This window comes from Lagenorhynchus albirostris, chromosome 11 (genome assembly GCF_949774975.1).
Source record: "Lagenorhynchus albirostris chromosome 11, mLagAlb1.1, whole genome shotgun sequence".
Classification (NCBI taxonomy): Eukaryota; Metazoa; Chordata; class Mammalia; order Artiodactyla; family Delphinidae; genus Lagenorhynchus; species Lagenorhynchus albirostris.
Genome location: NC_083105.1, coordinates 5,471,674 through 5,498,743, shown reverse-complemented (window position 1 = coordinate 5,498,743; position 27,070 = coordinate 5,471,674). Strand labels below are relative to the sequence as shown.

The 27,070-nt window shown below is 56.3% G+C and overlaps 2 protein-coding genes across 5 annotated transcripts in view; one reads left to right on the top strand and one right to left on the bottom strand.

Annotated features, from left to right (window-relative positions):
- The window catches only part of SHISAL1 (shisa like 1), a 76,936-nt gene that overhangs the window by 8,192 nt on the left and 41,674 nt on the right, over nt 1–27,070 (bottom strand). For 2 of the 4 annotated variants that reach the window (XM_060166938.1, XM_060166937.1), the window contains exons 4-5: nt 25,053–25,370; nt 11,384–13,324 (exon numbers count right to left, since the gene is read on the bottom strand). In XM_060166938.1, the coding sequence (XP_060022921.1) occupies nt 13,147–13,324; nt 25,053–25,370 (496 nt within the window). In that variant the 3' untranslated portion in view covers nt 11,384–13,146. Of the gene's footprint in view, nt 1–11,383; nt 13,325–24,648; nt 25,371–27,070 lie in introns of those variants that run through there. The other 2 variants (XM_060166940.1, XM_060166939.1) reach the window with 2 other exon arrangements.
- PARVB (parvin beta) overlaps nt 1–27,070 on the top strand; it is a 238,171-nt gene that overhangs the window by 183,851 nt on the left and 27,250 nt on the right. The gene's annotated exons all lie outside the window — the stretch shown is intronic.

The window sequence follows — 27,070 nt, the reverse complement described above, 5'->3', positions numbered from 1 at the left end:
GGCTGGCTGTGGGGAGGCCAGTCAAGCAGCAGGTACCGCTGCCCTGGAGAGAGGATGCAGGGCTGGGACCCGGATGGGGCCCGGCAGATAAGGAGGGTCTCCGGCTGGCCTCTGCAACCTAACTGGGGAGATAAGACAGAGCTCCTGGCAATTTGCATAACAATGGACGCTTCCAGAAGGCGGAGAATCTGTCACAGTCACTGCTCAGGATAAAAGCAGAGGCCTCACGAGGCACAGCGTGACTACATTGCCAGGTGAGCTGCAGATACTGTGCCCACGGCACTGATAAGAGCTCAGCCTGGATCTAGTGGGGACGATAAGCGGGGAGTGGGGACAGGAGCCTTCAGCTCAATTTCTATTGCGTCCTCACAGCAACCTGAGAGGTGGAGACGCTTTGACCACTCCTCACAAAGGGGCGAACAATGCGGGACCACCAGGGTGGTAAGAGGGCACTGCCACGGAGGGGAGAGCAGAGTCCCCCGGCACAGATGGTGGCCTCTTAGTGGCAGAAGGTGTGGTCATGGGGGGCGGCATGGAGGAGGTGTGCTCGGTAATGATGATAGAAAGTGAAACGCGAGCATGGAGAAAATGCAACGTAAAACTGCTACAGGGAGCTGCCCTACAAGCCCCCGAAACAAAGGGCTAAGATGAGAAAGACTGGTGAGGTGGGGGAGGAACTCTCACCCATGACCTGGGGAGCGCACAATGGCTCACCTGCTTTGGGGAACTGGGGAGCTGTACGTGCTGAAGTTGAATATATGCCTGTCCCCTGATGCCACATATACACCTGTGTGGGTAGAACTCAGGCCCCCAAAGAGGTCTCCATCCTCATCCCCAGAGGCTGTGAATGTGGCCTCACGGGGTGAAAGGGATTCTGCTGGTGTGAATGGGTCAAGGGCCTTGTGACGGGGAGGCTGGTTACCGGGTGGGCCTGGGGTCATCACAAGGGTTCTTAAAGGAGGGGGGCAGGAGGGTCAGAGTCAGAGAAAGAGATGTGAGGATGGAAGCAGAGGTCGGAGTGATGCCATCACAGGAAGGGCCCACACGCCATGGAACACAGGCCACCTCCAGAAACTGGCAAAGCCCAGGGAACAGATTCTCCCCGGAACCTCCAAGGAACCAGCTCTGCCAGCACCTGAATATTAGGGGTTCACAAGGCTCACGTTGAACTTCCGCCCATCAGCACTATAAGAGGATAATTTGTCCTGTTCTAAGCCACTGAGTTCGTGGTCACTGGTTGCAGCAGCCCCAGGACACTTGTACGACACGCAAGAGAAATGTGTTCACCTGTTCACCAGAGTACTTAGCTGTGAAGGTTCAGAGCAGCTCTATGGATAATAGAAACGACCCAAATGTCCTCAACAGGTAAAGGGATAAGCAGAGCGTGCTACATCCGTATGATGGAGTACTACACAGCACTGAAAAAGAACAGGCTCTTGATATGCCCAACAACACGGAGGAATTCACCTCATAGATAAAATGTTGTGTGAGAGACACTGACCCCAGGCCCCACACCAGCCAATCCCAGCCTAGGAACAGCCCACGGTTGTGCAAAACCACTCAGGGGCTGGATGTCAGAGGAGTGGTGCCGAGGGGACGCGAGGAAGCCTTCTGGGTGTTGGGATGTTTCAATTTCGGATTGAAATTCACCACGCTGTAGCATCGAGATGGGCACTTTATGTGCTTCAACTCGGAAGCCGTGAACAACCTCAGGAAATGAACCTCTGGTCTCGCCTTGCATGCCCCAGTGATGGGGAGCTCACTACCTAGTGAGGAAAGCTGCTGGGCTGTGAAGGGAGGCTTCCTGGCAGGAGGCTCTTCCTCTCCTGAGCCCGTAACCTGCTTCTGGCCTCCTCCTCCCCCTGCTGCCAGCTCAGCCTCGGGGTCCCTCACTCTAGTCCTGCAGACACGGTCAGGCTCCACGACCCTCAGAGCGATCAGGCTTCTCTGGATCAGGGCTTCCTTCCGTCCTCCCCTGCTTCAGGCGAGAGCTGCCCGGAGCGAGGCAGGGCCCAGGCCCCTGGGGTCCCCGCAGACACTCGGCCTGTGTCCTCACTCACTGCCGTCACCCCTACTCCGGGAGTTTGGGTTCACGCTCCTGCTAAGCGGGGACTTCGTGAGGCTCCCAGGAAGCAGAGCGTGTGAGAGCGCCTCGCCCGCAGAAGGCGCTCAGGGCACGGATGTCCTGTGAAGTGGGCGGGGCAAGCGTTTCACAAAGGGGACGTTAGAGACCCTCTAGGAAATTTTTATTTTGCCTTTAGCAAGACAGCTTGTTGGTCCTCTAGACAGATGAAGAGGGGCAGTGATCCCGGTGCAGAAGGAGGGGCTGAGCAAGGGAAGGTGCGTGCGTGTGTGTGTGTGTGTGTGTGTGTGTGTATGTGTGTGTGTGGTGTGTGTGTGTGTGCGTGTGTGTGTGTGTGTGTGTCGGTGTGTGTGTCGGTGTGGGATGTCTGGGTGTGTGATGTCAACAGTGTCTCTGTGTGTGGCACGTGTGTATGTGTGGTGTGTGTGTGTATGTGGTGTGTATGTGTGGTGTGTGTGTGTGTGTGCATGTGTGTGGCACGTGTGTATGTGTGGTGTGTGTATGTGTGTATGTGTATGTGTGGTGTGTGTGTGTGCATGTGTGCGTGTGTGTGTGTGTGTCGGTGTGGGATGTCTGGGTGTGTGATGTCAACAGTGTCTCTGTGTGTGGCGCGTGTGTATGTGTGGTGTGTGTATGTGTGTGTATGTGTGGTGTGTGTGTATATGTGTGTGGTGTGTGTGTATGTGTGGTGTGTGTGTGTGGCGCGTGTGTATGTGTGGTGTGTGTGTGTATGTGGTGTGTATGTGGTGTGTGTGTGTGTGCATGTGTGTGGCGCGTGTGTATGTGTGGTGTGTGTATGTGTGTGTATGTGTGGTGTGTGTGTATGTGTGGTGTGTGTGTGGCGCGTGTGTATGTGTGGTGTGTGTATGTGTGGTGTGTGTGTATATGTGTGTGGTGTGTGTGTATGTGTGGTGTGTGTGTGTGGCGCGTGTGTATGTGTGGTGTGTGTATGTGTGTGGTGTGTATGTGTGGTGTGTGTGTGTGCGCATGTGTGTGGCACGTGTGTATGTGTGGTGTGTGTGTGTGGTGTGTGTGTGGTGTGTATGTGTGGTGTGTGTGTGTGTGGCGCGTGTGTATGTGTGGTGTGTGTATGTGTGTGTATGTGTGGTGTGTGTGTATATGTGTGTGGTGTATGTGTGTGTGTGGTGTGTGTGTGTGGCGCGTGTGTATGTGTGGTGTGTGTGTGTGTGGTGTGTGTGTATATGTGTGTGGTGTGTGTGTGTGTGGTGTGTGTGTGTGGCGCGTGTGTATGTGTGGTGTGTGGTGTGTGTGTGTGTGTGTGTGTGTATGTGTGGTGTGTGTGTGTGTGTGCATGTGTGCGTGTGTGTGTGTGTGTCGGTGTGGGATGTCTGGGTGTGTGATGTCAACAGTGTCTCTGTGTGTGGCGCGTGTGTATGTGTGGTGTGTGTATGTGTGTGTATGTGTGGTGTGTGTGTATGTGTGGTGTGTGTGTGTGGCGCGTGTGTATGTGTGGTGTGTGTATGTGTGTGTATGTGTGGTGTGTGTGTATATGTGTGTGGTGTGTGTGTGTGTGCATGTGTGTGGCGCGTGTGTATGTGTGGTGTGTGGTGTGTGTGTGGTGTGTGGTGTGTGGTGTGTGTGTGTGTGTGCATGTGTGTGGCGCGTGTGTATGTGTGGTGTGTGGTGTGTGTATGTGTGGTGTATGTGTGGTGTGTGTGTGTGGTGTGTGTGTGTGGTGTGTGTGTGTGTGCATGTGTGTGGCGCGTGTGTATGTGTGGTGTGTGTGTGTGGTGTGTGTGGTGTGTGTGTGTGCATGTGTGTGGCGCGTGTGTATGTGTGGTGTGTGTGTGTGGTGTGTATGTGTGGTGTGTGTGTGTGCATGTGTGTGGCACGTGTGTATGTGTGGTGTGCATGTGTGTGGCGCGTGTGTATGTGTGTGCATGTGTGTGGCACGTGTGCGTGTGTGTGTGCTGGGGAGGCTTTGGGCTGACTGAGTCCCCCTTGAGACCTGGCACCGTGGAGGTGCTCCCAGCAGAGCGTAAAGAACCCGACCATGGAATCAGGTTGCTTCTCACCGGCTGCTTGACTTCGCATGTGCCAGCGACCTCTCAGAACCTTAGTTTCCACATCCGTAAAATGGCCAGAAAACACCTGTCCTGAGAGGCCGTGGTGCAGGTGAGACGGGAGGCACTCTCCCAAGTGCCCCTCGCACCCCAGCTGTGGGTCACCGGGTCTCCAGGAGAAACGAGAGACCATCAAAACAAAGGTCTTGTTTGTGGACAAATTAGAATGATTTGGGGTCATAAGGCACTGCTTCATTTTAAAGAATCCAACGTGAAACCTCACTTTGTTCCTGAAGAGAGAAGCCAGCTGCGGAAAAGGCCAGGTGGATGGGAAGGAGAGATGATGCCTTTGGGAGTCAGACAAGCTGTCGCCTCCGTGTGTTTGCAGGAGCCGCTGACTGTGTTGCGGGATGGACACGGGCATCGTGGGAGTGGCGGGCAGAGGGCAGGGCATTCGGTCCTGGCATCTGAGGCCGACCCTGCCGCTCCAGGATCACCCCGTCTTCAGGCCTTCTGGGTTCCATCTGCCTCAGGGGCTGCCCCTACCCAGACTCCTTTGCCGGTGTCCCCTGGTCCCTTCCCACACACGTCATCCTCTCCCCAGGTGACTTCCTGGCCCCTGCACGACATGATTCTGTGACAAGCCCCCTTGGCCAAGTCCAAGCTGAGATTCAACCCAGGTTTTCCTCCGAGCTCCTCCCCGACCTGTGTGCGGCACCGACATCACCCCATCCACGCTCACAGGCACCTCAGACTGCAGACACGCCACAAGGCTGATCCCCAAAGCCACGCCTGCCCCTGGGTCCCCACCTTGGAAAAATCCCACCAGCATCTCCCCAGCGGCTCAGGCCAGAGTCCGGGACACGGTCTTTGGAGCCCCTCACCCCCACCCAATCCACCAGCTGGTCCTGTGGGCTGTCTGCTTCCTTCTCTGCTCCTGCCACAACCCAGCCTGCAAGACAGTGCCAGCCTCTGCTGGACGGCCAGCTCCCTTCCCCACTCCCTGCCAGGGGGAGCTTTGAAAAAGGCACCTGTCCCTCTCCTGGAGGGCTTCCCTGGTCCCGGGATCAGGAAGCCCACCCCTCACCATGGCCCTGCACATCAGACACCCCCTGCAACTCCCATCCCTCCCCTCCTGTGCTCCCCTTTTCTCCCCATACTCCTGCACCTCGACTTTCCTTCTGGTGCGTGAATGCACTGGCTCTCTGTGCCTCAGTGCCTTTGCACATGCCACTCCGGGGCCTGGAATGTTCCCGATCCCACCTCAATCTCCTCCAACCTCGGCAGCTCACTCTTTTCCATCCTAAAGGTCTCAGCTGCCCAGAGAGGCAGGAGCAAAATACAGAGGGCCATGAACGCCGAGCCGAGGGCCTGTCCTTATCCTGCAGACCGTGGGAGCCTCAGAAAGGCTTACGGCTGAGGAGGGCTGCCCAGGTGCCTCTGCAGATGCAGGGCTGAAGGCTGCTGTGGCGGGTGGCGGGAAACAGAGGAGGGGTCCGTGGGGAGCTGTGCCTGGCTCTGGGGGCATCATTGTTCAAGCCCAGCATGTACCCTTCCTGCCCGTACCCTTTACTCTTCTGCCTGGTGGCATTTCTCATGGAGCTCTGGGTCTTTAAACCTCTGCATCCTAAAGGTTAATTTTTAATGTTGCTTTGGTAAATATTTGACGCTGTTGCTTCCACAGGCGCTCTGCATCCTACATTAATGCCATAAGGTGCTCCAGAGTTTGTCCTTTTCATCTGCAGCTTCTGTCCATAACTCCCCCCTCCTCCTGCTCTACAGAAAGACTCTCTCTCTTTGCTTCCTGCTACGAACTTTTCAAAGCGCTTTCCACATCCGTTCTTGTCCCCTATCGGCGTCTCCATCAGCCAGGTAGAAGGTCAGAAAGGTTCTAAGTTGAAAGGCACCATAGAAGCATTCTGTCCCTTCCCTCGACTTACACGAGGGGACAGTAAAGCTTGGGGAGGGACAAGGCTGCCCAAGGTTAAACAGCAAGCCAGTGGTAGAGGGGGTTGAACGAGCAGCTGTGACTCCCAGCCCAGGCTCTGCTCTGGGCCCTGGGATCCCCAGTAGGACTCAGATCGTCCTTGTTCTTGCTTGGGAGGAGGCCGTCTCTCAGCCAGGGAGGAGGCCGTCCCTCAAGGGCAGCATGTCGTGAGTCCGCCAGCCCTCCTGGGGCCCCCCTCTGCCCACCTGGCTCACACCTGGCCCTCCTGGCGCCTGCATCTCTGCATCTCTCACGATGCACGTTCCCCCTTTACACGCCCCTCCCCCCCACAGCCCCCGCCCCGCCTCTCCTCTCGTGTGTCCTTCTGGGCTGTGGCCACACGCGTGTCACCCACGTCAGACCCCACAGTGGTCCTTGGCGCTCCCCCTCCCCCGCCTCCCCACATCCACTCACTCCGTAGGTCCCACCTAGTCCACCTCCAAGATACTTCCGAATCGGTCCATTGTTCTCCGTCACCACCCCCCAGCCTCTACCATCCTGGCCTCTTCCCTGGGGCACAGCGGCGGCCTACCCTCGGCCTCCCTGCCTCCACTCCCGCCTCCTACTGGAAGCCCTGCCCGGGCCACGGATGGGGGAGCTCCCACCAAACTCCCATCAGACCAAGTCGCCTAATGCTGAAAGCCCTCCGCCCACCCCACGTTTTCCTTAAACTCACAGACACGCTCCCTCCCGTCACGAGGCCTCCAGCTGTGAGTCCCATCATCAGCTGGAACAGTGGCTTTTCATGAAGAAGTGGGCAAGTCTCCATCAATGCACACAGCCACGGGGGCACAGCTGGAGGTGAGAGACGTGACCCCTGGAGTCGTGTAAGTGATGGTGCCGGTCAGGGTCACAGGGACACAGTCGCTGGGGTGCTATTGTAGCGACTGGTGTGTCCACGCTTGGGGGCAGGGAAGGTCCAGAAAGGGGCGTCAAAGGCTCGGAGGAGGGTCACTCAGAGGTGCTGGACGGGAGAAGGGGGCCCATTTGCAGGGGGGCTGGGAGCCCAGTGACAGCCGAGGGGCCTGGATGCATAGAAGGCTCTGGCATTCCACCAGCTCCCCAGGACGTGTCTGCGGCATCTGCCGGCCTGGGGGCAGCGGTCGGGAAGGAGGGCTGGACACAGACGGCAAACCTGAAGACAGATGGGGGCCCCGGGGCGCCTCAGCAGCTGTGTCTCCCTGGCTCTGAGACCACCAGGGCCGGGGATGGCTGTCTCCAGCCTCCCAAATTTCAGACAACTCTAGCCGGCCTCACCAGGGAGTGGGCTCTGGGATGTGAAGACCCCAGGGTGACCAGGCCACAACAGGACAAGCCAGCACCACATCCCCCTGTCTCGTCTGTTTGGATGAGTTGTGACGTAAACCCTCGGCAAACTCCAGCTGAGCAGGGGGCATTTGGCAAGGAGCTCTTTTCCCACCCACAAAGTGAGCAGAGACAAGGAAAGGGGGTACTTTGGGGGTCTTTCCGATGAGTGGGGTGCTGGATTAGGTCCTCTGCACACCCTCTCAGATTCCGTCTTCACTATCCACCCCCCCGCCAGGTGGGGGTTATTTGCTCCCCCACCAATGTCTACGCTGCAGCTCAGAGAGGTAAAGCAATTTGCCCAAGGATGCACAGCTGGGCAGCCCAGAACCTGGTGCCAGCCCAGCCCAGGGGACTCCCGGGATGCAGCACCCAGAGATTCCCAAAGCCATGCTCCCGGAACCCAGGGCAGGATGGAACCACTCCCAGATCTCGCGGCCAAAGTGATCTGGCAGCGGGCTCTCCCCAGCACCCTGTGGGTGCCTTGAAACAACCGGAAGACCATCCCGGAAGGCGCTGAGGAGGAGGGGGGAGGGGAGGCCCTCTTGGCCCACAGGCAAGTGCAGGTTTCCGTCGTTCCGACGGGGCTGGAATGCTCACATCGGGAGACATTTGCTGCACCAACGAGCATCTATTCTCGGAAGCAAATATTTTAGCAGCTAAAGCCAGAGTGTTAATGGCGGGGATGGGGGAGCAGGATAAAGAAGGAAAGCTTCCGTGGTCCCCCCCGACCCACATGGAGATAAATTCCTTCTTCCCCTGCCCTGATCTGGGAGCTGGGCCTGGGAAGAACCCTTGAAATAAAGGGTCTGGGGGAACATAACAGTCGTAAGCCCAAACCCGACTTCCCTCCCTGGTGACCCCGTTTTCTCTGGTTACACCTGCTGCAGCCCAGAGGGCGATTCTATGGAATTCCTGTCAGATTGCCATAAAGGAGCATCCTCCTTTCTTGGGGGTAATGATCCCCGAGATTCGCCCAGGCCTTCATGGAAACATCTCTTTGTTAATTGCTCAGGCGAGCTGGCATCTTTGTTTGCACAGTAGCTACCGCAGTTACTGGGTTACGGAATTTTAATTGATTTCAAACTTGGGAGCTGGGTGGGCCGTGTGGGTCTCCTCCAGGCTGGGTGGCCAGGTGCAAGGGCAGGATCGCAGGAGCCCCTCCCAGGGTTTGAGCGGCCGCCTGGCAGTGTGCCCCGGGGAATGGGAGCGCCACGGGGCTGATCTCCTGCTCTGTGCCAGGCTCCTAGTGGGCACCATCTCCGTCCTCCTGATGCCCCCGTTTTCACAGACAAGCAAACAGGCTTGGCAGGAGCGAGTGACTGGCCCAAGGTCACAGGGCCTGTGGATCTGGTTGGCTGGACCCAAGGCCCTCACTCCCACCTCCCCACCCCTGCCCCGGCTGAGCTGCATCCTGGGCCCAGAGACAGTGGGTCTAGTTCGTTCTGGAAGTGCCTTTTCAGTGATTTTCCCAAAACCTTCCCTGAGGTCTATTCTCCCTGTGGCTGAATACCTTGATTTTCCAGGCAACGCCAGTGGAGGGCCGGGATCGATTTCTTGCCCATCACCGGCCAGCGCTCCTCGCGGGCAGGGCTGATCCCGTCTCACCTTTCTACCCCCAGCACTTAGCACAGCCGTGACCTAGTGCCGACCTTGGATAAAGTACCGGTTGAATAAATGAGGGAGGTAAGTGTGCCCAGGCTGCAGCTGCAATGCGGACTGTTTCAGGGAAGGAGGAGCAGGATGGAGCCGGAGGGTTTGCAAAGGGACGTCCGAGCTGTTTCCTCGGGGTCTGAGACCCAGACGTGTGACAGGGAGGGCTGACCAGGCTCTCTGCCTTCTCACGCCCCCTGCTTTCTCCGTGCCCAGAAGAACCAGGACCTGGAAAGGGTGGATGCATCTCCCTCCAGCTTGCTTCTTGTCCCAGCTACTGCTGCCCGGGACGCCTGCCTACGGGTGTCCCAGGGAATGCCGGGACCCTGCTTTCACAAGCACCTAAGAACATGTTTGCTTCTCCACAGTACGGGGCAGACCACTGGGGCAGGCAGATCTGAGCCATGTATAGCGATAAGCTGGTGAACATTTAATGACCTGTTCTCCAGCGGGGAGCCCTGATTTGTAGCATTTGCTGCCCATGTCCATGGTGTAAATACTGCCAATATGACGTAGCTGACTGCAGAGCTGGGGAGAGATGGGTGGTAGCCACCATCATGCGCGTTTGCATCACACAGATACAACAGACCTCAAACCTCAAGAGCATAGAAAGTAGCCGATGTAGCCATGCAATTAGGAAGTGAAGAGTTTCAAGTATCTGTTACCTTTGTGTTTAATAAAATTTATTTAATTGGAAGTTTATAACAGTGAATTTTTATAGTGGTTTAACTACGGGCTCTGAAAATTTCTCAGAATTTAACTATCAGTGCTGCTGCGGCGGCCCCAGCAACCCTTGGATACGTTTACGGATTTGTTTTATGTGTATTAGGAAAAATGTAACTTGTTTTTAAATGGAAGTATAGTTGATTTACAATGTTGTGTTAATTTCTGCTGTACAGCAAAGTGATTCAGTTATACATATATATTCTTTTTCATATTCTTTTCCATCATGGTTTATCACAGGATATTGGATAGAGTTCCCTGTGCTCTACAGTAGGACCTTACTGTTTATTTTATATATAGTAGTGGTATCTGCTAATCCCAAACTCCTAACTTACCCCTCCCCACCCCTTTCCCTTTTGGTAACCAGAAGTTTGTTTTCTATGTCTGTGAGTCTGTTTCTGTTTCATAAATAAGTCCATTTGTGTTGTATTTTAGATTCCACATATAAGTGATATCATATGGTATTTGTCTTTCTCTTTCTGACTTACTACAGTTAGTGTGATAATCTCTAGGTCCAACCATGTTGCTGCAAATGGCATTATTTCATTCTTTTTTATGGCTGAGTAGTATTGCATTGCATACATATACCACATCTTCTTTATCCATTCCTCTGACTGTGGACACTTAGGTGGCTTCCATGTCTTGGCTGTTGTAATTAGTGTTGCCATGAACATTGGGGTGCATGTATTTTTTGAATTAGAGTTTTAGTCTTTTCCGGGTATATGCCCAGGAGTGGGATTGCTGGATCGTATGGTAGGTCTATTTTTAGTTTTCTAAGGAACCTCTATACTGTTCTCCATAGTGGCTGCACCAATTTACATTCCCACCAATAGTGTAGGATGGTTCCCTGGAAATATGTAAAGGTATGATTGCTTAGAGCAAGTCTGAGTTTTCTAACAAAAAAAAATGGCTTGATTTAAGATCAATTAAAAATGTGGTAAGTAAATAGTACAGGGAGAGAGATACACAGTCAAGACGAACACCTAGCAGCTGAAATTTGGGAAAGAAATGTTGTTGATGGAAATGGCTTCAATTATCACCTGTCTTGGGGGCACAGTAAAATAAGTGGGCAACCCACAGGAGAGGAAATACAACTAATTAACAGATGAAAGGAAAGGTGTTCAACCTCACTGATAATCAAAAAAAAATGCAAACCCCTGTGCTGGAGAGGGGGCTGTGAAATGAACATCCTCAGAAGATGCTGGTGGGTGACAGTCCCTTTGGGAATGAGGCTGCCACCTATATAAAGAACCGTAACACTGTCACATCCTTAGACTCAATAATTTGCCGGCCTGGAATCTATCCAGAGGGAATAATTCAGAAAAGGGAAAACCATAAACACTTAAAGGTGTTTGTTGCCACCCCTGATTTTCTAGAGTATGTGCCTCCCCTGCAGTGTTTTTTGTCACAGTAAAAAAAACTGTAAGCTGTATAAATGCCTTGTTGTAGGGGAATGGCTAAATTAACGCCAGCATATGGAATCTGGACTACTTGGGAGCTGCTAAAACGATATTTAGAAAAATTAAGTCAAAACCACAGGACAATGGCTAATTTAATGTTAGGTGAATAAAATTAGAATGCAGAATGATGTGTACAGTCATTCCCCGGCCATAACCATGGGGGATACATCCCAAGACCCCCAGTGGCTACTTGAAACTTCAGAGAGAACCAAACCCTACGTATATTATGTTTTCTTCTATACGTACATACCTGTGATAAAGTTTAATTTAGAAATTAGGCACAATAAGTATAATAAGGCACATTTAACAACAATGACTATTAATAAAATGGAACAATTATAACAATACACTGTAATAAAAGTTATGTGAGAGTGGCCTCTCTCTCTCTCTCTCAAAATACCTTATTGTACAAATTTAATGCCTTTTCCACCTTAATGAAGCACTTATGAGGCACTGTGGCCGTTACTTTTGCAGTTTGAGGTGTGACAGCAAAACTATCAAATTTCTTTTGCCTTTTTCACAGCGTCACGGGTAGAAGATTCGTTCTTGCCGTAGATCTTAGCAAGATCTTGGCTATTTTTCTTTCCACCCTGAGAACTTTCATCCTTTCACTTAAAGGATCCACTTTGTGGCTTCCCTCTGGCACAACTGACTTGTCAGCATCACTGCACTTGCTCCGAGAGGCCGTTCTTAAGTAGATAAGGGTCACTTGAACAGAAGCCGTGTGACGCCACAACCGCCCATCTGATAACCAAGAGGGTTACTAAGTGACGGATGGACGGGACACCCTGGACAACGAGATGTTTCACATCTGGGGCAAGATGGATTGAGATTTTATCACGCTACTCAGAATGGTGTGCAATTTAAAACGTATGAATTCTTTATTTCTGGAATCTTCCATTTAATATTTTCAGATCGAGGTTGACCGCAGGCAACTGAAACCCGGTAAAGTGAAACTTTGGATAAGGGGGAAACACTGTACGTCATTATTGGAAGAGTGGAAAAGCACGTGCGTAAGAAAGCAGAAAATGCAAAACACCTGTGCGTGTTGGGGGGTTCTGTGGCTTCTCTTGTCTACTTTTACTCTTTGCACTAATAACACACCAATAATTACGATGAGCATTTACGGAGGCCCCTATCACACGCCGGGCCCTGTTCTAATCCTCGCAGTCGCCCCGCAGGGTTGGTCTACTGGTCCATCTTACAGATGGGAAAACTGAGGCTCAGAGAAGTGAAATAATTTGCCTGAGGTTCCCCACTAGCACGTGGAGGCACCATCTGAACCGCAGGTCGATACCGCGTCCAGATCAGAGAGGGCTTGGTCTGCCGGTGCCTGGAGCCCCAGAACTCATGCTCTTTTGGAGGACCCTCAGGGTCCTGCCCCAGGGGTGGGTAAGGCCTGACTTGCACAGGGAGCCTGTCATCAGGTCCAGCATGGGGCTGGGTGCTTTGTGAGCACCATCTCAGGGTGTAGCTCTCACAGCAGGAGAAGTACCGGGGGAGACCCTGCTTCCCATTCCAAGAATGTGGGCTTCGGAGTCAGCTAGACCTGGGTGTGAATTCTGCCTCAGCAGCTGTGCAGCTCTGGGAAAGTTGCTGACTCTCGCCGAGGCTCCGTTTCCTCCTCCATGCACGGAGTTCAGGGTGGCCAAGCTAGGGACGTGAACTGGGACCGTCTGCTGCAGCCGCTTAGCTCACCAGTTCCTCAGTTAATGGGAGCTCCTTTTATGAACAATAATGATGCAGTCCACTCATCGGTCTGACATTTACTAGGTGCCTAATACGTGCCAGGCTCCGGGCAGAAGAAGATGCATTCACTCAACACTTACTCATGGAGCGCCTAGCCTACTTCTAGGTGCTGGGGGCACGGCTGGGCACAAGACAGACCAATCCCAGCTCTCCCGGGATTCCTTACAGCAGAGGAGACAGCAGACAAGAAAGCAAACACAACAGAGGTGGTGAGCTCCATGTAGAAACCGAAAGAGAAATAGGGGGAGTAGAGGGGGATGGTGGGGTGGGAAAGCTGTTGCTATCATATAAACCTTGGCCAGGGAGGGCCTCTTGGTGGAGGTGACATCTGGGCAGGAACCTGGTGGAAGAGAGAGAGAGCAAGCCATGCAAATATCTGGGAGGAGAGCTTTTCAGGCAGGGGGAGTGGCAGGTGCAAAGGCCCTGAGGTAGGGGTGAGCTTGGCAAGCTCCGGGAGCCGCAGGGAGGCCAGTGTGGCTGATCACGTGGGGGAGAGGAGGACAGAGGGGCTGGGGAGGGGCGTCAGGTCAAGCTGTGAGCCAGTGAGAGAATTTTCTCCCCCAGTGAGACAGGCATCGGTGGGTTCTGATTCACATTTGAAAGGGATCGTTCTGCCGCTGCATGTGGTTGGGGGGCGGGGGGGGGGGCGGTTGGGAGGCAGAGGATAGAAGCAGGGAGAGAATTAGGAGGCGTTGTCTCGACCCTGGTGGGAAGATGGACTGGAATGGTTGGTCTTGGGAGAGGGGTGCGGAGGGAGGGTTCTGGGCTCGTTCAGGTATCGCTCACAGGACGTGTGAAACGGGAAAGAGAGGGTGGGGTCAGCTTGGCTCCGGCGGGAGGGGGCGGGGGTCCCAGGATGTGCTGGTCTGTCGGCCGTGTCTACTGAACATCCGGGTGAGTCTGGAGTCGGGGGAGACGCGGGTGGAGACCGACCCGGGGTCAGGTACAGGGGGACAAGACTGTAACTGTGGGCCGGGTGGGGTTCCCGGGGCGGGGGGTGGAGATGGGAAAAAGAGGCTCAAGGAAGGGCCCTCCAGTGTCTAAGGCTGCAGACACGAGGAGGGAGCAGTGACGTGGACTGAGGTGGGGCCAGTGAGAGGCCGGGAGCTATGATGGGGTAGTGCCCAGGACCCGGGGCTCCCCAGGGCTCCTCACTTTTCCTCAGCCTTTTCCCTCCTCTGGGACGTTGCCAAGCTGCTCTCTCTGCCCTTTCTCCACTTCCAGAAAACTCCTACTCATCCAGTGAAACCCTTCCTTGTGTTGATCGCTGTCTGGTACTCAGCCGAAAGGGCTGTGGACCCTGGGGACAGCCGACTGCCATCTTCAACACTGCAGAAAGCCTGCCACACCTCGATGTGATGCCGGGGAGAGATGAACAACATTTGTACAGCGGTTTCTATATGTCAGGCTCTTCCCACGTCTCATTTAGCCAGACAGCACCTTGTGAGGCTGATTTAATCACCCTGCTTTCCAGGTGAGGGCAGTTCGGCTAAATCACGTGCTGGAGGTCCTCTGGCCACCAAGAAACAGGGGAGCAAGATTTGAACCCAGGTCTGCCAGCCTCCAAGAGCCTCTGCCCCTCACCACTCTGCTTCCTACCTGTAAAGAAATAGAGTTTCGTAGCAGGTGGAGTTGTTCAGACACAGGCAGCTGGCTTCGGAGGAGTGAGCCCTCCATCACTGGGTAGCACACGCCTGGGCAGGGATGGGCAGGGGGTTTCAGTGCCAACACCAGAAGCCCTCTCGTCCTGGAGACCGAGGGACCGGGACACGAGAAGAGCGATGCTCTGAGAGGTGGGAGGTCGGAAGCCCCCAGGTAGCCAGAGACAAGGAAGTGGGTCATGGAGTGACGGACCATCTCTCAAGGCACAATGAATGCAGCCATTAAAGCACTGCTCATGAAGAGTTCTCAATAACGCGGGCAGCTCGCCATGACATAATGTTGAATTAAAAACCCAAGACACACAATTTTCTGGGCGAAGGCAACAGCTATAAAGCGAAATGATGTGCTGACGACAAGAGAAGGCTGGAGGGGAGGAGGGGCCGCGTTTGGTGGTGTGGCCATTTGGTCCCTTCCTCGCGTGCTCTCCACTGAGCATGGGCAATTTTATGGTGGAAAATTTGGCATGAAAAGAAAGGAAACTGTCACGGCTACTTGGTGGAGGGCTGAGGTGGAGGAAATAATAATCAAGACCAGAGATAAGGGGCCCCGTGCTCTGGCTCCAGGCGGCCCTGCCTCTCCACGCATCTCATCATCCCCTCCCAGAGAAGACCCTAAGCCTTGAGAGACAGGGAGGAGGCAGGGAGGGGGCGAGGTGTTGCAGGAATTGCCCAGGTCACATGACTCAGGAGGGCAGCCGTGGGATTTGAACTCAGGACTGCCCCTCCAAACTGCTTCGTCCACCCCCTTCCCTTCTGCTCCAATATCACAATTTACTCCTTGGTATGAGTGGGAAAATCCACCAGCATAGCCCCAGGTCCCTTTGAACGTGGACTGTTTGGTTCTTTTTTCTGGACCCTGGAGGCTGGAGCTTTCGAGGGCTGGGTTGGGGTCTCTGTTGGGGTTTATCGCCCTCGAGGAAGGGAGAGAGCAGAAAAAGAGAAGGCCTTGAGCACCGGAAGACTTTCTGGAGGGTGTTTCTGGCCTCTTGTGGAACATTATTAGCAAAGGGGGGTTCACTAGAAGAAGAATCTATCTGATAAGTCTATCAGAGAAAAGAACCCTGAGTCGCACTCTGTTCCTGGACAGCTGCTCCCTTCGGAGACCTCGTGGGCCTGACCCCTCACCTGGGCCTTTGCATGTGCTGTTTTTCCTACCAGCAACACACTCCCGGCTTTTTCTTTTTTTTGCCTAACTCTTACTCATCCTTAAAGATCATTCCAGCCGCCACTTCCTCCAGGGAACTCTCCCTGATGCCCAGGATGGGCAGGTGTCTCCTCTGGGCTCCCTTTGATCAGATCTGATCACTCATTTCCTCTGTCTGCACCTGAGTCAGTCTGACTGTGTGTCCAGTTGCCCAACTCAGAGACTGGCGCAGGATAGGAGTGGGGGAGATCGGCTCCCATCCCTGCCCCTCTCTGGACCAGAACTGGACGCTATACACCGTCTTCCTCTTGGCCCCTCCCCCTGCCCTTGGCCCTGCCCTGGCTGGAGCCTGCAGCAGGGAGCTGCCCCCTCAGGGGCATGCAGAGGCCCTCAAGCTCTATCTCCTGACTCCTGCCTTCTCTCATCCGTCTCTCTGGCCAAGGGCACCAGGCTGAAGACTTGGGCCTGAAAGCCTGGGGTGGAGCACACTGCCTGGGTTCAAGTGCTGAGTCTGCAGGTGACCAGCTGGGTGACCTTGGACCAGTTACCTAACCTCTCTGTGCCTTCGTTGTCTTGTCTGTAAAATGAGGATTTGTCAAATAAGTGTTTGGGAGCTGGGAGGGAGGCATTGAATCAAGCAAACAAAACCCTCGTTCTTATGTTCTAGCGGGGCTGGGGCAGGAACATAGCGTACCCGGCTGCACCCCTGCTCCAGGGTTGCTGTTATTTTAAATTCACTCCCCAGCACCAAACCCAAGCGTTCCCTCTTGGGCTAACTGCCCCGCCCCCGTACCCCCCATCCCGCTGCCGGTTCTTCTCCACTGAGAAGTCTGGCTTTCTGCCCTCTCCAGGGTAAGGAGGGACAGGCCAGCTGGTGAGGGGCGAGGGGACACTCCCCAGGAATAGCATCAACGCTCCCTGCAGCCCTACTGTGTGCTCAGCCCTGGGCTGGGCCTTTCTGTGTGCCCTCCTTCACCTCTCATCACCATTGTCCAGAGTAGATACTGAGACTCAGAGAGGGCCAGCGGCTCACCTGAGGACACACAGCACGTGAGGCCTCTGGTGTGGACTTTCTGTCACCCCTCATCCCTCATGGTACCCCCTGGTTGTGGAGCATCACTAATGAACAAACACTCTCCTGGGTTTTCACCAAAGCCGTGTGAACAAGGTGAAAACAGGGAGAGCTGGCAGAGGATGCCTTCCTGTGTCAACTAGGCCGGGTGGGAGGAAGCCAGGGCCCAGCCGGGAAGGTCAGGGGTCGGAGGGGACAGGGCCAGAGTGTCCTGATCCAGCTGGAAGCCCTAAGCATTTGAAACTCCAGCCCCACTTGGGACAGTCACTGTTTTCTGAATTCCGATCACGGAGGCCTCCTTGGTATTTGATGTGATGCCAAGGAAAGAAGATACCTGGTCCTCTCCCTTTGTCTCCTAATTTTCTGGAATTTCTCGCTGTTGGCTGGTGTCCCTGCAGAAACCGTACACCAGAAACTCTGGCCGCAGAGCCAGCAAAAAAGTGACGCCTGGGCTCTGCCAGCGGGGGAGGCTCTAGGGTTGGGTGAACTCCAGGGACCCCACGGATGAGTTCTGCAATGAGCTGTGAGGGTTCTAGGTGGGGGAGGGAGGAGGTGGGAGAGTGATGGGCTGAGAGGGGAGCCCCCGAACGAACATCAGGAAAGAATGTCTGGTTCTCCCACACGAAATCTGCAAAAGTCACGTGATTTCAAGGGTCACTGGGGCCGTTTTTCAAGCTGCTCCCTTTGTCCGAGGTGACTTTTCCATTGTGTGCCAACCAGGTGACCTCCCCTTACCTCCTCAGGACTGGCGCAACATCGCCTCCTCTTCCAGGAAGCATGCCCTGACTCCTCCCTCCCCTGCAGTTCATCGTGGGCTCTTCTGGGTCCTCTGGGCACTTCATGTTACTGTGGCTGTTCTCTCAAGTGATGGGACACTTCCTTGCAAACAAGCCCCTCCCTGGCTGGAGGCTTTCTTGGCTGGCCAGGTGGACCAGGGGGAGCTGCTCCTCTACTGCCCAGGGGGCCAGGTAATTCAGCATCCCCCCTGGACTCCAGAGCCAGCCCCCCAGGCCTCCAGGGCTCCTTCTGCCAATCTGGGCCTTGAAGTCAGGCAGCCTGCCCTAGAGAAGCTCCCAGCTCTAACGGCCGCAGCTCTGTCCTCTAGTCAAGGGCTGGTCCCCAGACTGGCAGCATCAGCATCTCCCAGGAGCTTGTTTGCAAATGCGGAATCCCAGGCCCACCCCAGACCATGCACGTCAGAATTTGCAAGTTTAACAGGACCCTGGGGGATTGAATACCCATTAAAGTTTGAGATACACAAACAACCCCCTTCCCAGGCCCAGTCAGGAATTTTCTCTTGGGAAGGCTTGGGGGCTGGGCAGCCTCCTGTCTCTCCTCCAGTCACCACCCCATCTCAGCCCTCTAGGCCTGACCAGGGACCCCGACCTCAGGGAAGGTTTTGAAGGATGAATAGGAGTTCCTCAGGGAGATGCGGAAGAAGAGCATTCTGGGAAGAGAATTGTGTGCAAAAGCAGGGAGGTGTGAATCAGCAAGAGCTGGAGGGGAACCAGGCCTTGAATGGAAGGTGTGAGGCAGGGATGAGGGATGAGGTGGGAGGGGAAGACTGCACAGCTTTCCTTGGTGGGGAAGATAGAAGCCCCTGTAGTCCTATCTTGCTGTGGGGTGTGAGGCTCTGAGGTTGGCAGGGGCTGTGGCAGTTGGCTCAGTGTCGTACTTAGTTCCGAGAGACTGTGGACTAGGGAGACCCTGGCTTAAGTCCATGGACTTACTGTGTGGCCGTGGGCAAGTCACTTAGCCTCTCTGGGCCTGTGTTTGCTCATCTGTAAAAGGGGATGGTAGAGCTGTGCAGCTCAGTTCCCAGGGTGGGAATTCCAAGGACCAAGGGAAATAATGATTGGCGGGGGGGAGGACGTCTAAACTATAAGTGTAACCGCGGTTCCCAGCGCTCGACCTGCTCCCGTGCATGCATCTTAGAGGGAGGTGAGCAGCAGCCCGAGGCTTCAGAGAGAGTGAGAGGCTGCGGAGGGCCTTGGGGGCCAGGTTAGGAGCTGAGACCCTCTCGGGGGGTGGGGAGGTGGGACAAACCAGAGGGAGTGAGGCAGGGACAACGGGGTCCTGAGAGGGCAGCCAGAACCTCCTCTGGTCCTGAGACCTCCCTGTGAGGTGAGGCTGTGATTGTCCCCATTTTACAGATGAGGAAACCGAGGCTCAGACAGGTCTTGAGGAGTCAAGCTGGGATTCAAAGCCAGATGTGTCCGACCTGGAGCCCCTGCTTGCTCCCCTGGGCCCGTAACAGGGACGATGACGCACACAAGCGTCGAGGCAGCTGGGATGACACCGTGCCTCGGGGACCCCTCTCCCTGAAGCTGCAGTGAGGATCCTGGGTAGTACCTGCAGCACCCCAGGCCACCTCCCTTTTCTCCTTTAGCTCCACTGCACGCCTAGGGGGGCTCTAGCAATAAAGCACGCAGCCTGAGGGTTAGGGTGATGTGTCAGGGCTGACTCCAGCTCTGTTGCTGCTGTGTCAATCAGACAGCATTAGCTGAGCACCTACTATGTGCCCTGAACACCAGAGACAAGATGCCTGCGGTGGGCGTAGGTTCCAGCCCGGGGGAACCATAGCACAATAATAGAGATGTGATTCACCAGGAGGTAGACCCGGAGCTGGGGCAAAAAGAAAGTCAGGTGGAGGGAGAGGCAGGGGAGGGCGGCAGGAAGGGGGAGCACAGCCCGGAGTTGCCCTCCTGCCGCCTGGGAGCCGGCAGGGGTGCGACGAGGGCCGAGGTGAAACGTTCCCTAAGCTCAGGAGAAAACCAGAGCGTGTCGGGTGAGCAAGGGAGACATTATGAGCAGAAAAGCAGGGCACCTTGTCACCACTTTCCGGGAGGCAATGAGCCACGGAGGTGCGGGCACCAGGGGAGGCTGAGTCCGTGGGATTTTAGCAGAAAACTTTGCAGTCCGAGATCACTGTGTTCTAAGCGAAGAGAAAGCCAGCTTCTCCGTGAAATTAACTGAAAGCGGCTGCGCTTCTTCCCCTCGGACCGCACCTCCCCACCCCCGGATCCAGGCCGGGTCCATAACTCAGCGACTGTGGGCTCCGAGGCAGGGGCACCACAATGCCATCCCGAGTGGTGATGCAGTTTGGGCCTGGCCCTGCCAGGCAGCAAGGAGATGGCGTTTCCGGGGATGGGGATGGATGGAGTGTGGGTCTGCAGGGACCACGGAGGCAGGCACTGCTCTGAGATGCAGCGCCCCTGATGCGCGACCTCCGATACTGCTCTTGAAGTGGCAGCTTGGGGGCTGCCTCAGTCCGCGCGTCACCGGAGAAGCTTCTGACGAAGACGTTCCTTCCCCCTCCCGTGGATGAGGCCGCTTCTCCGGAGGCTCTGCGAGTCTCAGCAGAGAGGCCATGGCCCTGGGGTGGGACCCTGCCTCAGTCTCCCCTTCTCTGGCTGACCTGGGCAAGTCAATGAACTCCTCCGAGCCCCCCAGTTTCCACATCTGAAAATGGGACTCAACAGCCCTACAGAACAAGGGGCATGTGGCTGGCCTGTGTGGGGCACGGGGTGAATGCTGTTCCCGCCCCCCCCCAACCCTGGCAGGGCAGGACCCCCACCACCTTTATTTACCCAAACGTGAAATGACCTCAAGAATCGCCGGCACGTGAGGACCAGGTACCAGGCCTGCACAAGGATCAGCCCGTTTAATTCTCAGGATGATTATGACCCCTGGTGCTTACATGGGGAAACTGAGGCAGGGGCCGGTGGAACGGGCTGCCCAAGGTCGCAGAGCCTCCGAGTGGCACAGGTGGGCCTTGAACCTGGGCCGTCTGACTCCCGGCCCAGGCACACGTGCTGCTTCCGATAATACCGACGGTGATGATAGCGCTAAAAACATCCCCTAAGAAGGCCGATGGCTTTATGGCTGAGCGGTGCCCACCTGGCTGACGGAGCCGGTGTGGGTGCCTGGCACATGGTCGGCACTGAGCAACGGCTACTGCCGTCCGCTTCCAGTCCTCCCATCTTGTTTCCTTCTGTGTCTCTGTGCCCTGAGCACCTGACACTGAGTAGATCAATGCCGGCTGCCTGGAGGAGGGTGCAGGGAGCAGCGCCCACAGCCTCCTTCGTGGGTTTCTGAGTGTTCGCTGAGCCCTGCTAGGTGCCTGGCCCCTCACAGGGCTCAGCTGGGGGCGCCGAGGTCAGCCCAGTCCACTGCCAGGCGTCCAGGTCTAGTACCTGCTCCCAGCCGCCGGACCGGGCAGCTGCAGCATCCTTGGGTCTCCCCTCCGGGGTGCCTATGATAAGCCTCCTGCCTCAGTCTCCCCTGGAGTCGTTCAGGGCTGGATCTTGGCTCCAGGATTCCCCATCGCCAAATAAGGGCTCGAAACAGGCATATGGAGACCCCAGAAGAGGAAGGCACCTCGTGATGGGGACTCCAGGGACCAAGGTGCCGAGTGTGCATTTGCAACCCTCTTCCTCCCCGGCCCCTCCTCCAAGAGGAAGAACTCTGGTCCTTCTCCCCAGGGAAGAAGCTGGGCCCTGGGCCAGGAATGGAGAAGCCTCCAGGAGCTGGAGAGGCCGAGATCATCCACCTAATATGGTGAGAGAGAGAGAGAGAGAGAGAGAGAGAGAGAGAAGGGAGGGAGGGAGAGAGGGAGAGAGAGAGAGAGAGAGAGGAGGGAGGAGGGAGGGAGGGAGGGAGGGAGGGACAGAGAGAGAGAGAGGAGGGAGGGAGGGAGAGAGGGAGAGAGAGAGAGAGAGAGAGAGGAGGGAGGAGGGAGGGAGGGAGGGAGGGAGGGACAGAGAGAGAGAGAGGAGGGAGGGAGGGAGAGAGGGAGAGAGAGAGAGAGAGAGAGGAGGGAGGGAGGGAGGGAGGGAGGGAGAGAGAGAGAGGAGGGAGGGAGGGAGGGGGAGAGAGAGAGAGGAGGGAGGGAGGGAGGGAGGGAGGGAGGGAGAGAGAGAGAGAGAGAGGAGGGAGGGAGTGAGGGAGGGAGGGAGGGGGAGAGAGAGAGAGAGAGAGAGGAGGGAGGGAGGGAGGGAGAGAGAGAGAGAGAGAGAGGGGCCCTTGGGGAGCGGCTGAGGGGATCTGTGCTCAAGGAGACGCATCTCAGCGACGTGCGGCGGTTGTGGGGGGGGAATCCAGGTGACAATTGGTAGGTAGTAAAGCAGCGCAGACGCTATAGCTCTTGTTCCGGGAGAAACACTGATTACAACCCTGCTGTCCCGACTCTCCACCCTCCCCCCACCCCCAGCTTGACATCACGCATGACCACACCCACCACCACACCTGGTCTCAGACCTCCACCTGCCTGAGAAGCCCCACCTCCGCTCCTGTCCACAAGGCAAGGCTTGTTTAACCTCAGACTGCTGGGGCCCACGGCCTGGCTGTGCCCCTCATCCTGCCTGCGCCCCCCCAGCCTGTACCCCATCATCCTGTGACGGTTACCCAGGTCTTCACTTGCCCCGCTTGCTTCTGTGTCCCCAGCACCCGGCACAGAGCCAGGGTGGGGTAGTGGCTGCTTGGGAAACTTCAGCCAAACCAAACAATGTCAGGGAAGACGGGTACACACTCGGGAAGGGGAGGGATTCCTGCCGCCACAGAGGGCGGCGAGCTGGAAACAAGGGGCAGCGGGGCAGGAGCTGGAGCCAGCTGTTCACCCCCCTCCACCCCCATCACGTACTGACCCTACTGGCTGGGTTCCTCCAGAAAGCTCCGTGCTTCCAGCACTTAGCCCCCGGGGTCGTAGTGAGAATGAAGGCGTGCCAACAGGGCCCGGAACACAGCAAGTGCTCCGCAGATGTTGCTGGAACCATGGGCGCCCACCAGGAGGCCCAGCGAGTGAAGGTCTGCTCTGGTCTCAAAGTCCATCCCCTCTCCCTTCGGCTGGTAAAAGGAAGCCCAAGCAGGAAGTCCCCGGCCCAAGGTCACACAGAGCGTGGAGGGCAGGATGGGAGCTGGGCAGCACCTGGGGATCCCCTAACCCCCATCGCGTCCTGGCATGTTCCTGATGCTTGTTCTTGTACGGAGACTCATATGGTGATGGAAACCCCGTTCTGAGTCTGCCTCTATGAGAATCAGGACACAAAGAGGCTCTGAGCTCAGAAATGAAACCATCTGTACAGAGGGCAGAGCCCGTGGGCTGGGAGCCCAGCCTCTCATGAAGATGCCATGAACCCAGACTTCACGTGCAATGCCAACGAGCTTGCATGCCCCCTTCCCCTCCATAGCTGACGTCCTTAAACCCCATCTGGATCGCACAGCACCGGGCCTGGTACACAGGAGGTGCACGACGTGTGCAATATGGAAAGGGGGAGACCTCAGAGACAGGCAACGGTTAACAGCAAGGGACACTGAGAACTGTTAGGACCAGACGCAGCGACTCAGAAATGGACCAGCGCGGTCCCTTTCCGTGCAAGCAAACCACCCCGGGTTCTGCAGGCAGGATGGCCACAGCCCCTAAGGGCTGGCTCACATCACCGTCTTGTCAGGAACATGGCAGGGGCTGGGGAGCACCTTCGTTTACATGGTAGAGTCTCAGCTCTCAAAACGCTTGGGTCCTGGTAATGAAGTTTTCCAGTGGTTCTCAAACGGTAGCGCCTACAGGCATCACCCCCAGAGATTCCTGGTTAGGAGGCTGTGCCTGAGACCCAGGAATTTATTTTGACAAGCACCCCAGGTGTGTCTGCTGTGCGAGACTCACATCTCAGGAGACCACACCTTTGGGGCAGAGCCCACAGCTGTTTCATGGTCTGTAGCTTTGGGTGGGCTTGTGTGTCCCCTCCCCCCTCCTCAAGGGGAAGAGCAGCCTCTCCTCCACCCATCACCTCCACACCACCAGAAGCCTGCTCGGGGGCCCCGCCCAGAGGACCGGCTCAGTCCACATTTGTCCAGCCGAGCTGAGCAAGGCTGCGTCTTTGCCTCCTGCATGACCGTTGTGGCAAAGTGTATCTTATTAATTATTTAAGTCATTCATTATTGAAAAGGTCACTATCTGTTAGCTGCTTAAACGATCATGAACTAGCTTGGTTGCATCTCCTGCAAGGAAGGAGCAATGGTTAGCTGAGCACCTACTATGTGCCAGGCATTTTGTTTGATCCTCAAGACAATCCCAGGGTGGCGGGGGTGGGGGGGTGGGTTCTCACTCTCCCCTGCTTCACAAGGATTGGAAGGTTAAGAGGGTGAAGGAGCTTGCCCGAAGTTGCAGAGCTGGTAACTGGCAGAGCTGGGACTTGAACCTGGGTTGGGTTGCCTGCAAAACTCATGGCTTGGCAGGGATCACCGTGTTGTAGGTTTCTGCACTGGATCTTGCAGGCTGGGCTCAGTACTGTGATGTCCTGGGATGATGTGCCCCGTGCCCTGTGTGCCCATGGCTGCAGCTCAGCCCCTGCAGAGCAGCTGAACCCCACACCCGAGCCCTGGACTTGAGCATCTACACTCAGCCTGGCTCCTGCCAGGGGCTGATGCCTGTTCTTGGTGCTGGCCAGTCACACGGTAGGTTCCTGCTTCAAAATGCACAGACCCCTCCTCTCTCCCTCCAGCTCTGCACCGCCCAGGGACGCCCAGGTTAGGTTATTCTCTGCCTCCCACCAGACTGGAGATGGCTAGACATGAGAGTGGCAGTCTGTCCCTTTCCAGGAAATCATGAACTCGCCCCTGGGGCAGGGTAACCAGGCTCTGCTGGGATGGCCACCCTATAAGGCCAGCCGAGATCCCACCTCCCTGACCGGCTTCCTTCCCTTCCCCTGAGCCATCGCTGAGCAGCCTGCCTGCATTGCCCTCAGATGCCTTTCTGCGACTCAACATATATGCACGATGGAGTCCAGTAATAAATATGCTTATTTTCAAATTTCATGCCAAGAAAAGCTTCTCCCTCAGCCCCCGACAGATCGACTTGCTTCCTTTGACCAGACTGTGAAAACTTGGGAAGCCATCCAATTTCCCTTTTTGCCTTGGCAGCTAGGAAACTCACAACTCCACTTCACGCTCAGTGGCAACAGCTCTCACGCCAGAATCTAAGCAAAATAAACTTGCAAGCTTTGTTTCTAAGCTCTGTTTCAACCTTTCATTTCGACTTTTCTGTCCAGGCACGCGTTGTTACCACGAGCCACTTCACATTTTTCTTGGCAAATAATATAAGCAAATCGTCTGGTAATTGACAAGCCAAACACAGCAGCAATAATGATCTGGTATTTTCCAAGCTCGTCAAAGACAAGAGATCGCAGCCACTCACCAGGCAGACGAACCCTGGAAGCTCATCAGCGGTGGGCTGTGGCTGTCTCTCTGCAGCGTGTGGACGGCCTGGGGGGCTTGAGGCAGGGGACCCGGGGGAGGCTGGGACTGCAGGGCCGGCTGCTCTGGCCGGGGTGCCCGGGCAGGGTTCCCCCACCGCCTGGGGTCCTGTTTCATCCACCGTCCATGGATGCCCCACCGTGCCAGGTAAACCTTGCAAACGTCGTAGTTCATTGCCGAGTAATACAAAAGATCCAGGACGAGTAGCATCAACACGAAGAAGCCATAGATCCACACTCCCAACAAGGCGGTGTAGTTGCTGCGGGAAAACAGAGAGAGGCTGAGAGAGGCCGGGACAGCAGCCTCATCGAGGCTGGAGTTAATCAGGGGGGTTGATTAGAAAATGCGGCACGGAGGCTACTTCGGGGTCTCCGAGAGGAGGTGAACCCCTCTGGGGGGCAGGGGATCTTAGCTCCCTCTTCTCATGCCCACTCCCCACTTTCCTCTCCCCCACCTGTGTGCCCCTCCCAGATGCCTGCAATCCACTGCCCTCGGCCTGTCCCTCGAGCATCCCCTCCAAGGCCCCAAGTCCTTGGGCCGGGAGCCCAGGGGGCCTCACCCTGTTAGGCCCCCTGGAAGAAAATTTCCGCTGGGCATCTGGGGCTCTTGCGTTGTGGTGGCCCTTACTTTCACCTTCCTGCCCCCCCAGCATGGGCGCTACTCCCGGACCTGCCAGCTCTCTCCCGTAGGTACCTCCCGTTTGCCCCGCCTCCTGGCCTTGGCTTACGCCCCCACCCCCACCCCCCCACCCCCGCCATCTAGGAGGCTCTCTTGCATCCCTCACCATCCCCTCCCCTCCCCATCTTTCTGGACCCAGGGCAAATGCAGGAAGTCTGGCGTCTGAGGACAAACTGACCCAAGTTCCTGCCCCTTGGCATCTACACTGGGCCACCTCACACCCCCAAGTTCTGCGTGGGACTCAGCCAGGGCGTCTCCCACCTGGGGCCCGCTCCCTTCCAGCCTGCGCCATCACGCTCCCTCCCTCGGAAGCCCAGGAGTCAGGGCATCAGTTCAGCTGCCCTCCCCACACCCCACGAACCAGACACTGGTGCATCTGCTCCACCAGCCACATGCCTTTCACACCCACCCTCAGGCCGCTCCCCGACAGCGCTCTCCACCAGGCACCCCCAGACTGCACGGCTGGGGGTCTCAGGGCCCCCTGACGTCGGTTCTTCAATTCCTTCACCCAGCATTTCCACGCTGAGGGCCAGTCTGCCCTCCAGAAGCAGAGATGATGGGGTTGGTTTTGAGCTGCAAATGCCCCTTAGTGAAGGGAAGCTGGCTGCCCCCTGAGGAGCTCACTGGGACACTGCGCCTTCTGCCCAGCCACCGCTTTCTGTCCCCCCACCGCCTTCCTTCCTCCCCAGCCTGACTCCCACTGCCTCTTGGAAACTGCTGGGCCCTTCCTCTGACCTGAGTGCCCCTCAAACCCTCCCCCCACCAGCCGGGGCCATGCTGGCAGGGTCCGGGTATATCCTCCCGCCCAGGCCAGGGTCTGAGTCTCTCCCGGGTGCCCGGGGAGGGCCATTTCCTGGCCTCACCACTGCAGCGGGGCCAGCGGAGCTCCACACGGGGCTCGCCCGGGACTGCGGCTGTTTAAGGGACGGATTTATTAGTCACTCAAATGCCCCCTCCACCGGCTCCCTGCTGCGGCCATCTGTTCAGGTGGGTGTGAGCTGGCGGGCGGCAAAGACGAGGCAAAGCCAGTGTCCAGCCTCGCTACCCCCTGAGGGGGACCCGCCCTGGCTCTCAGCAGACAGGCTCCCGGGTGTCCGGGGTCCCCTCGAGAGGTACCTCTGGATGCTGTCTGAAGCTGCGGCGCACGGGTCTGGAGCCAGGAGGCCCTGCCTCTGGTTTCTCCTTGGCCTCACTTTGCCGTGTGGCCTGGGAGGATGCCCGTGTGTCTCTGGGTCTGGAGGAGATGATGTGAAGCCCCTCCCGGTCTCGGTTTCCAGACTC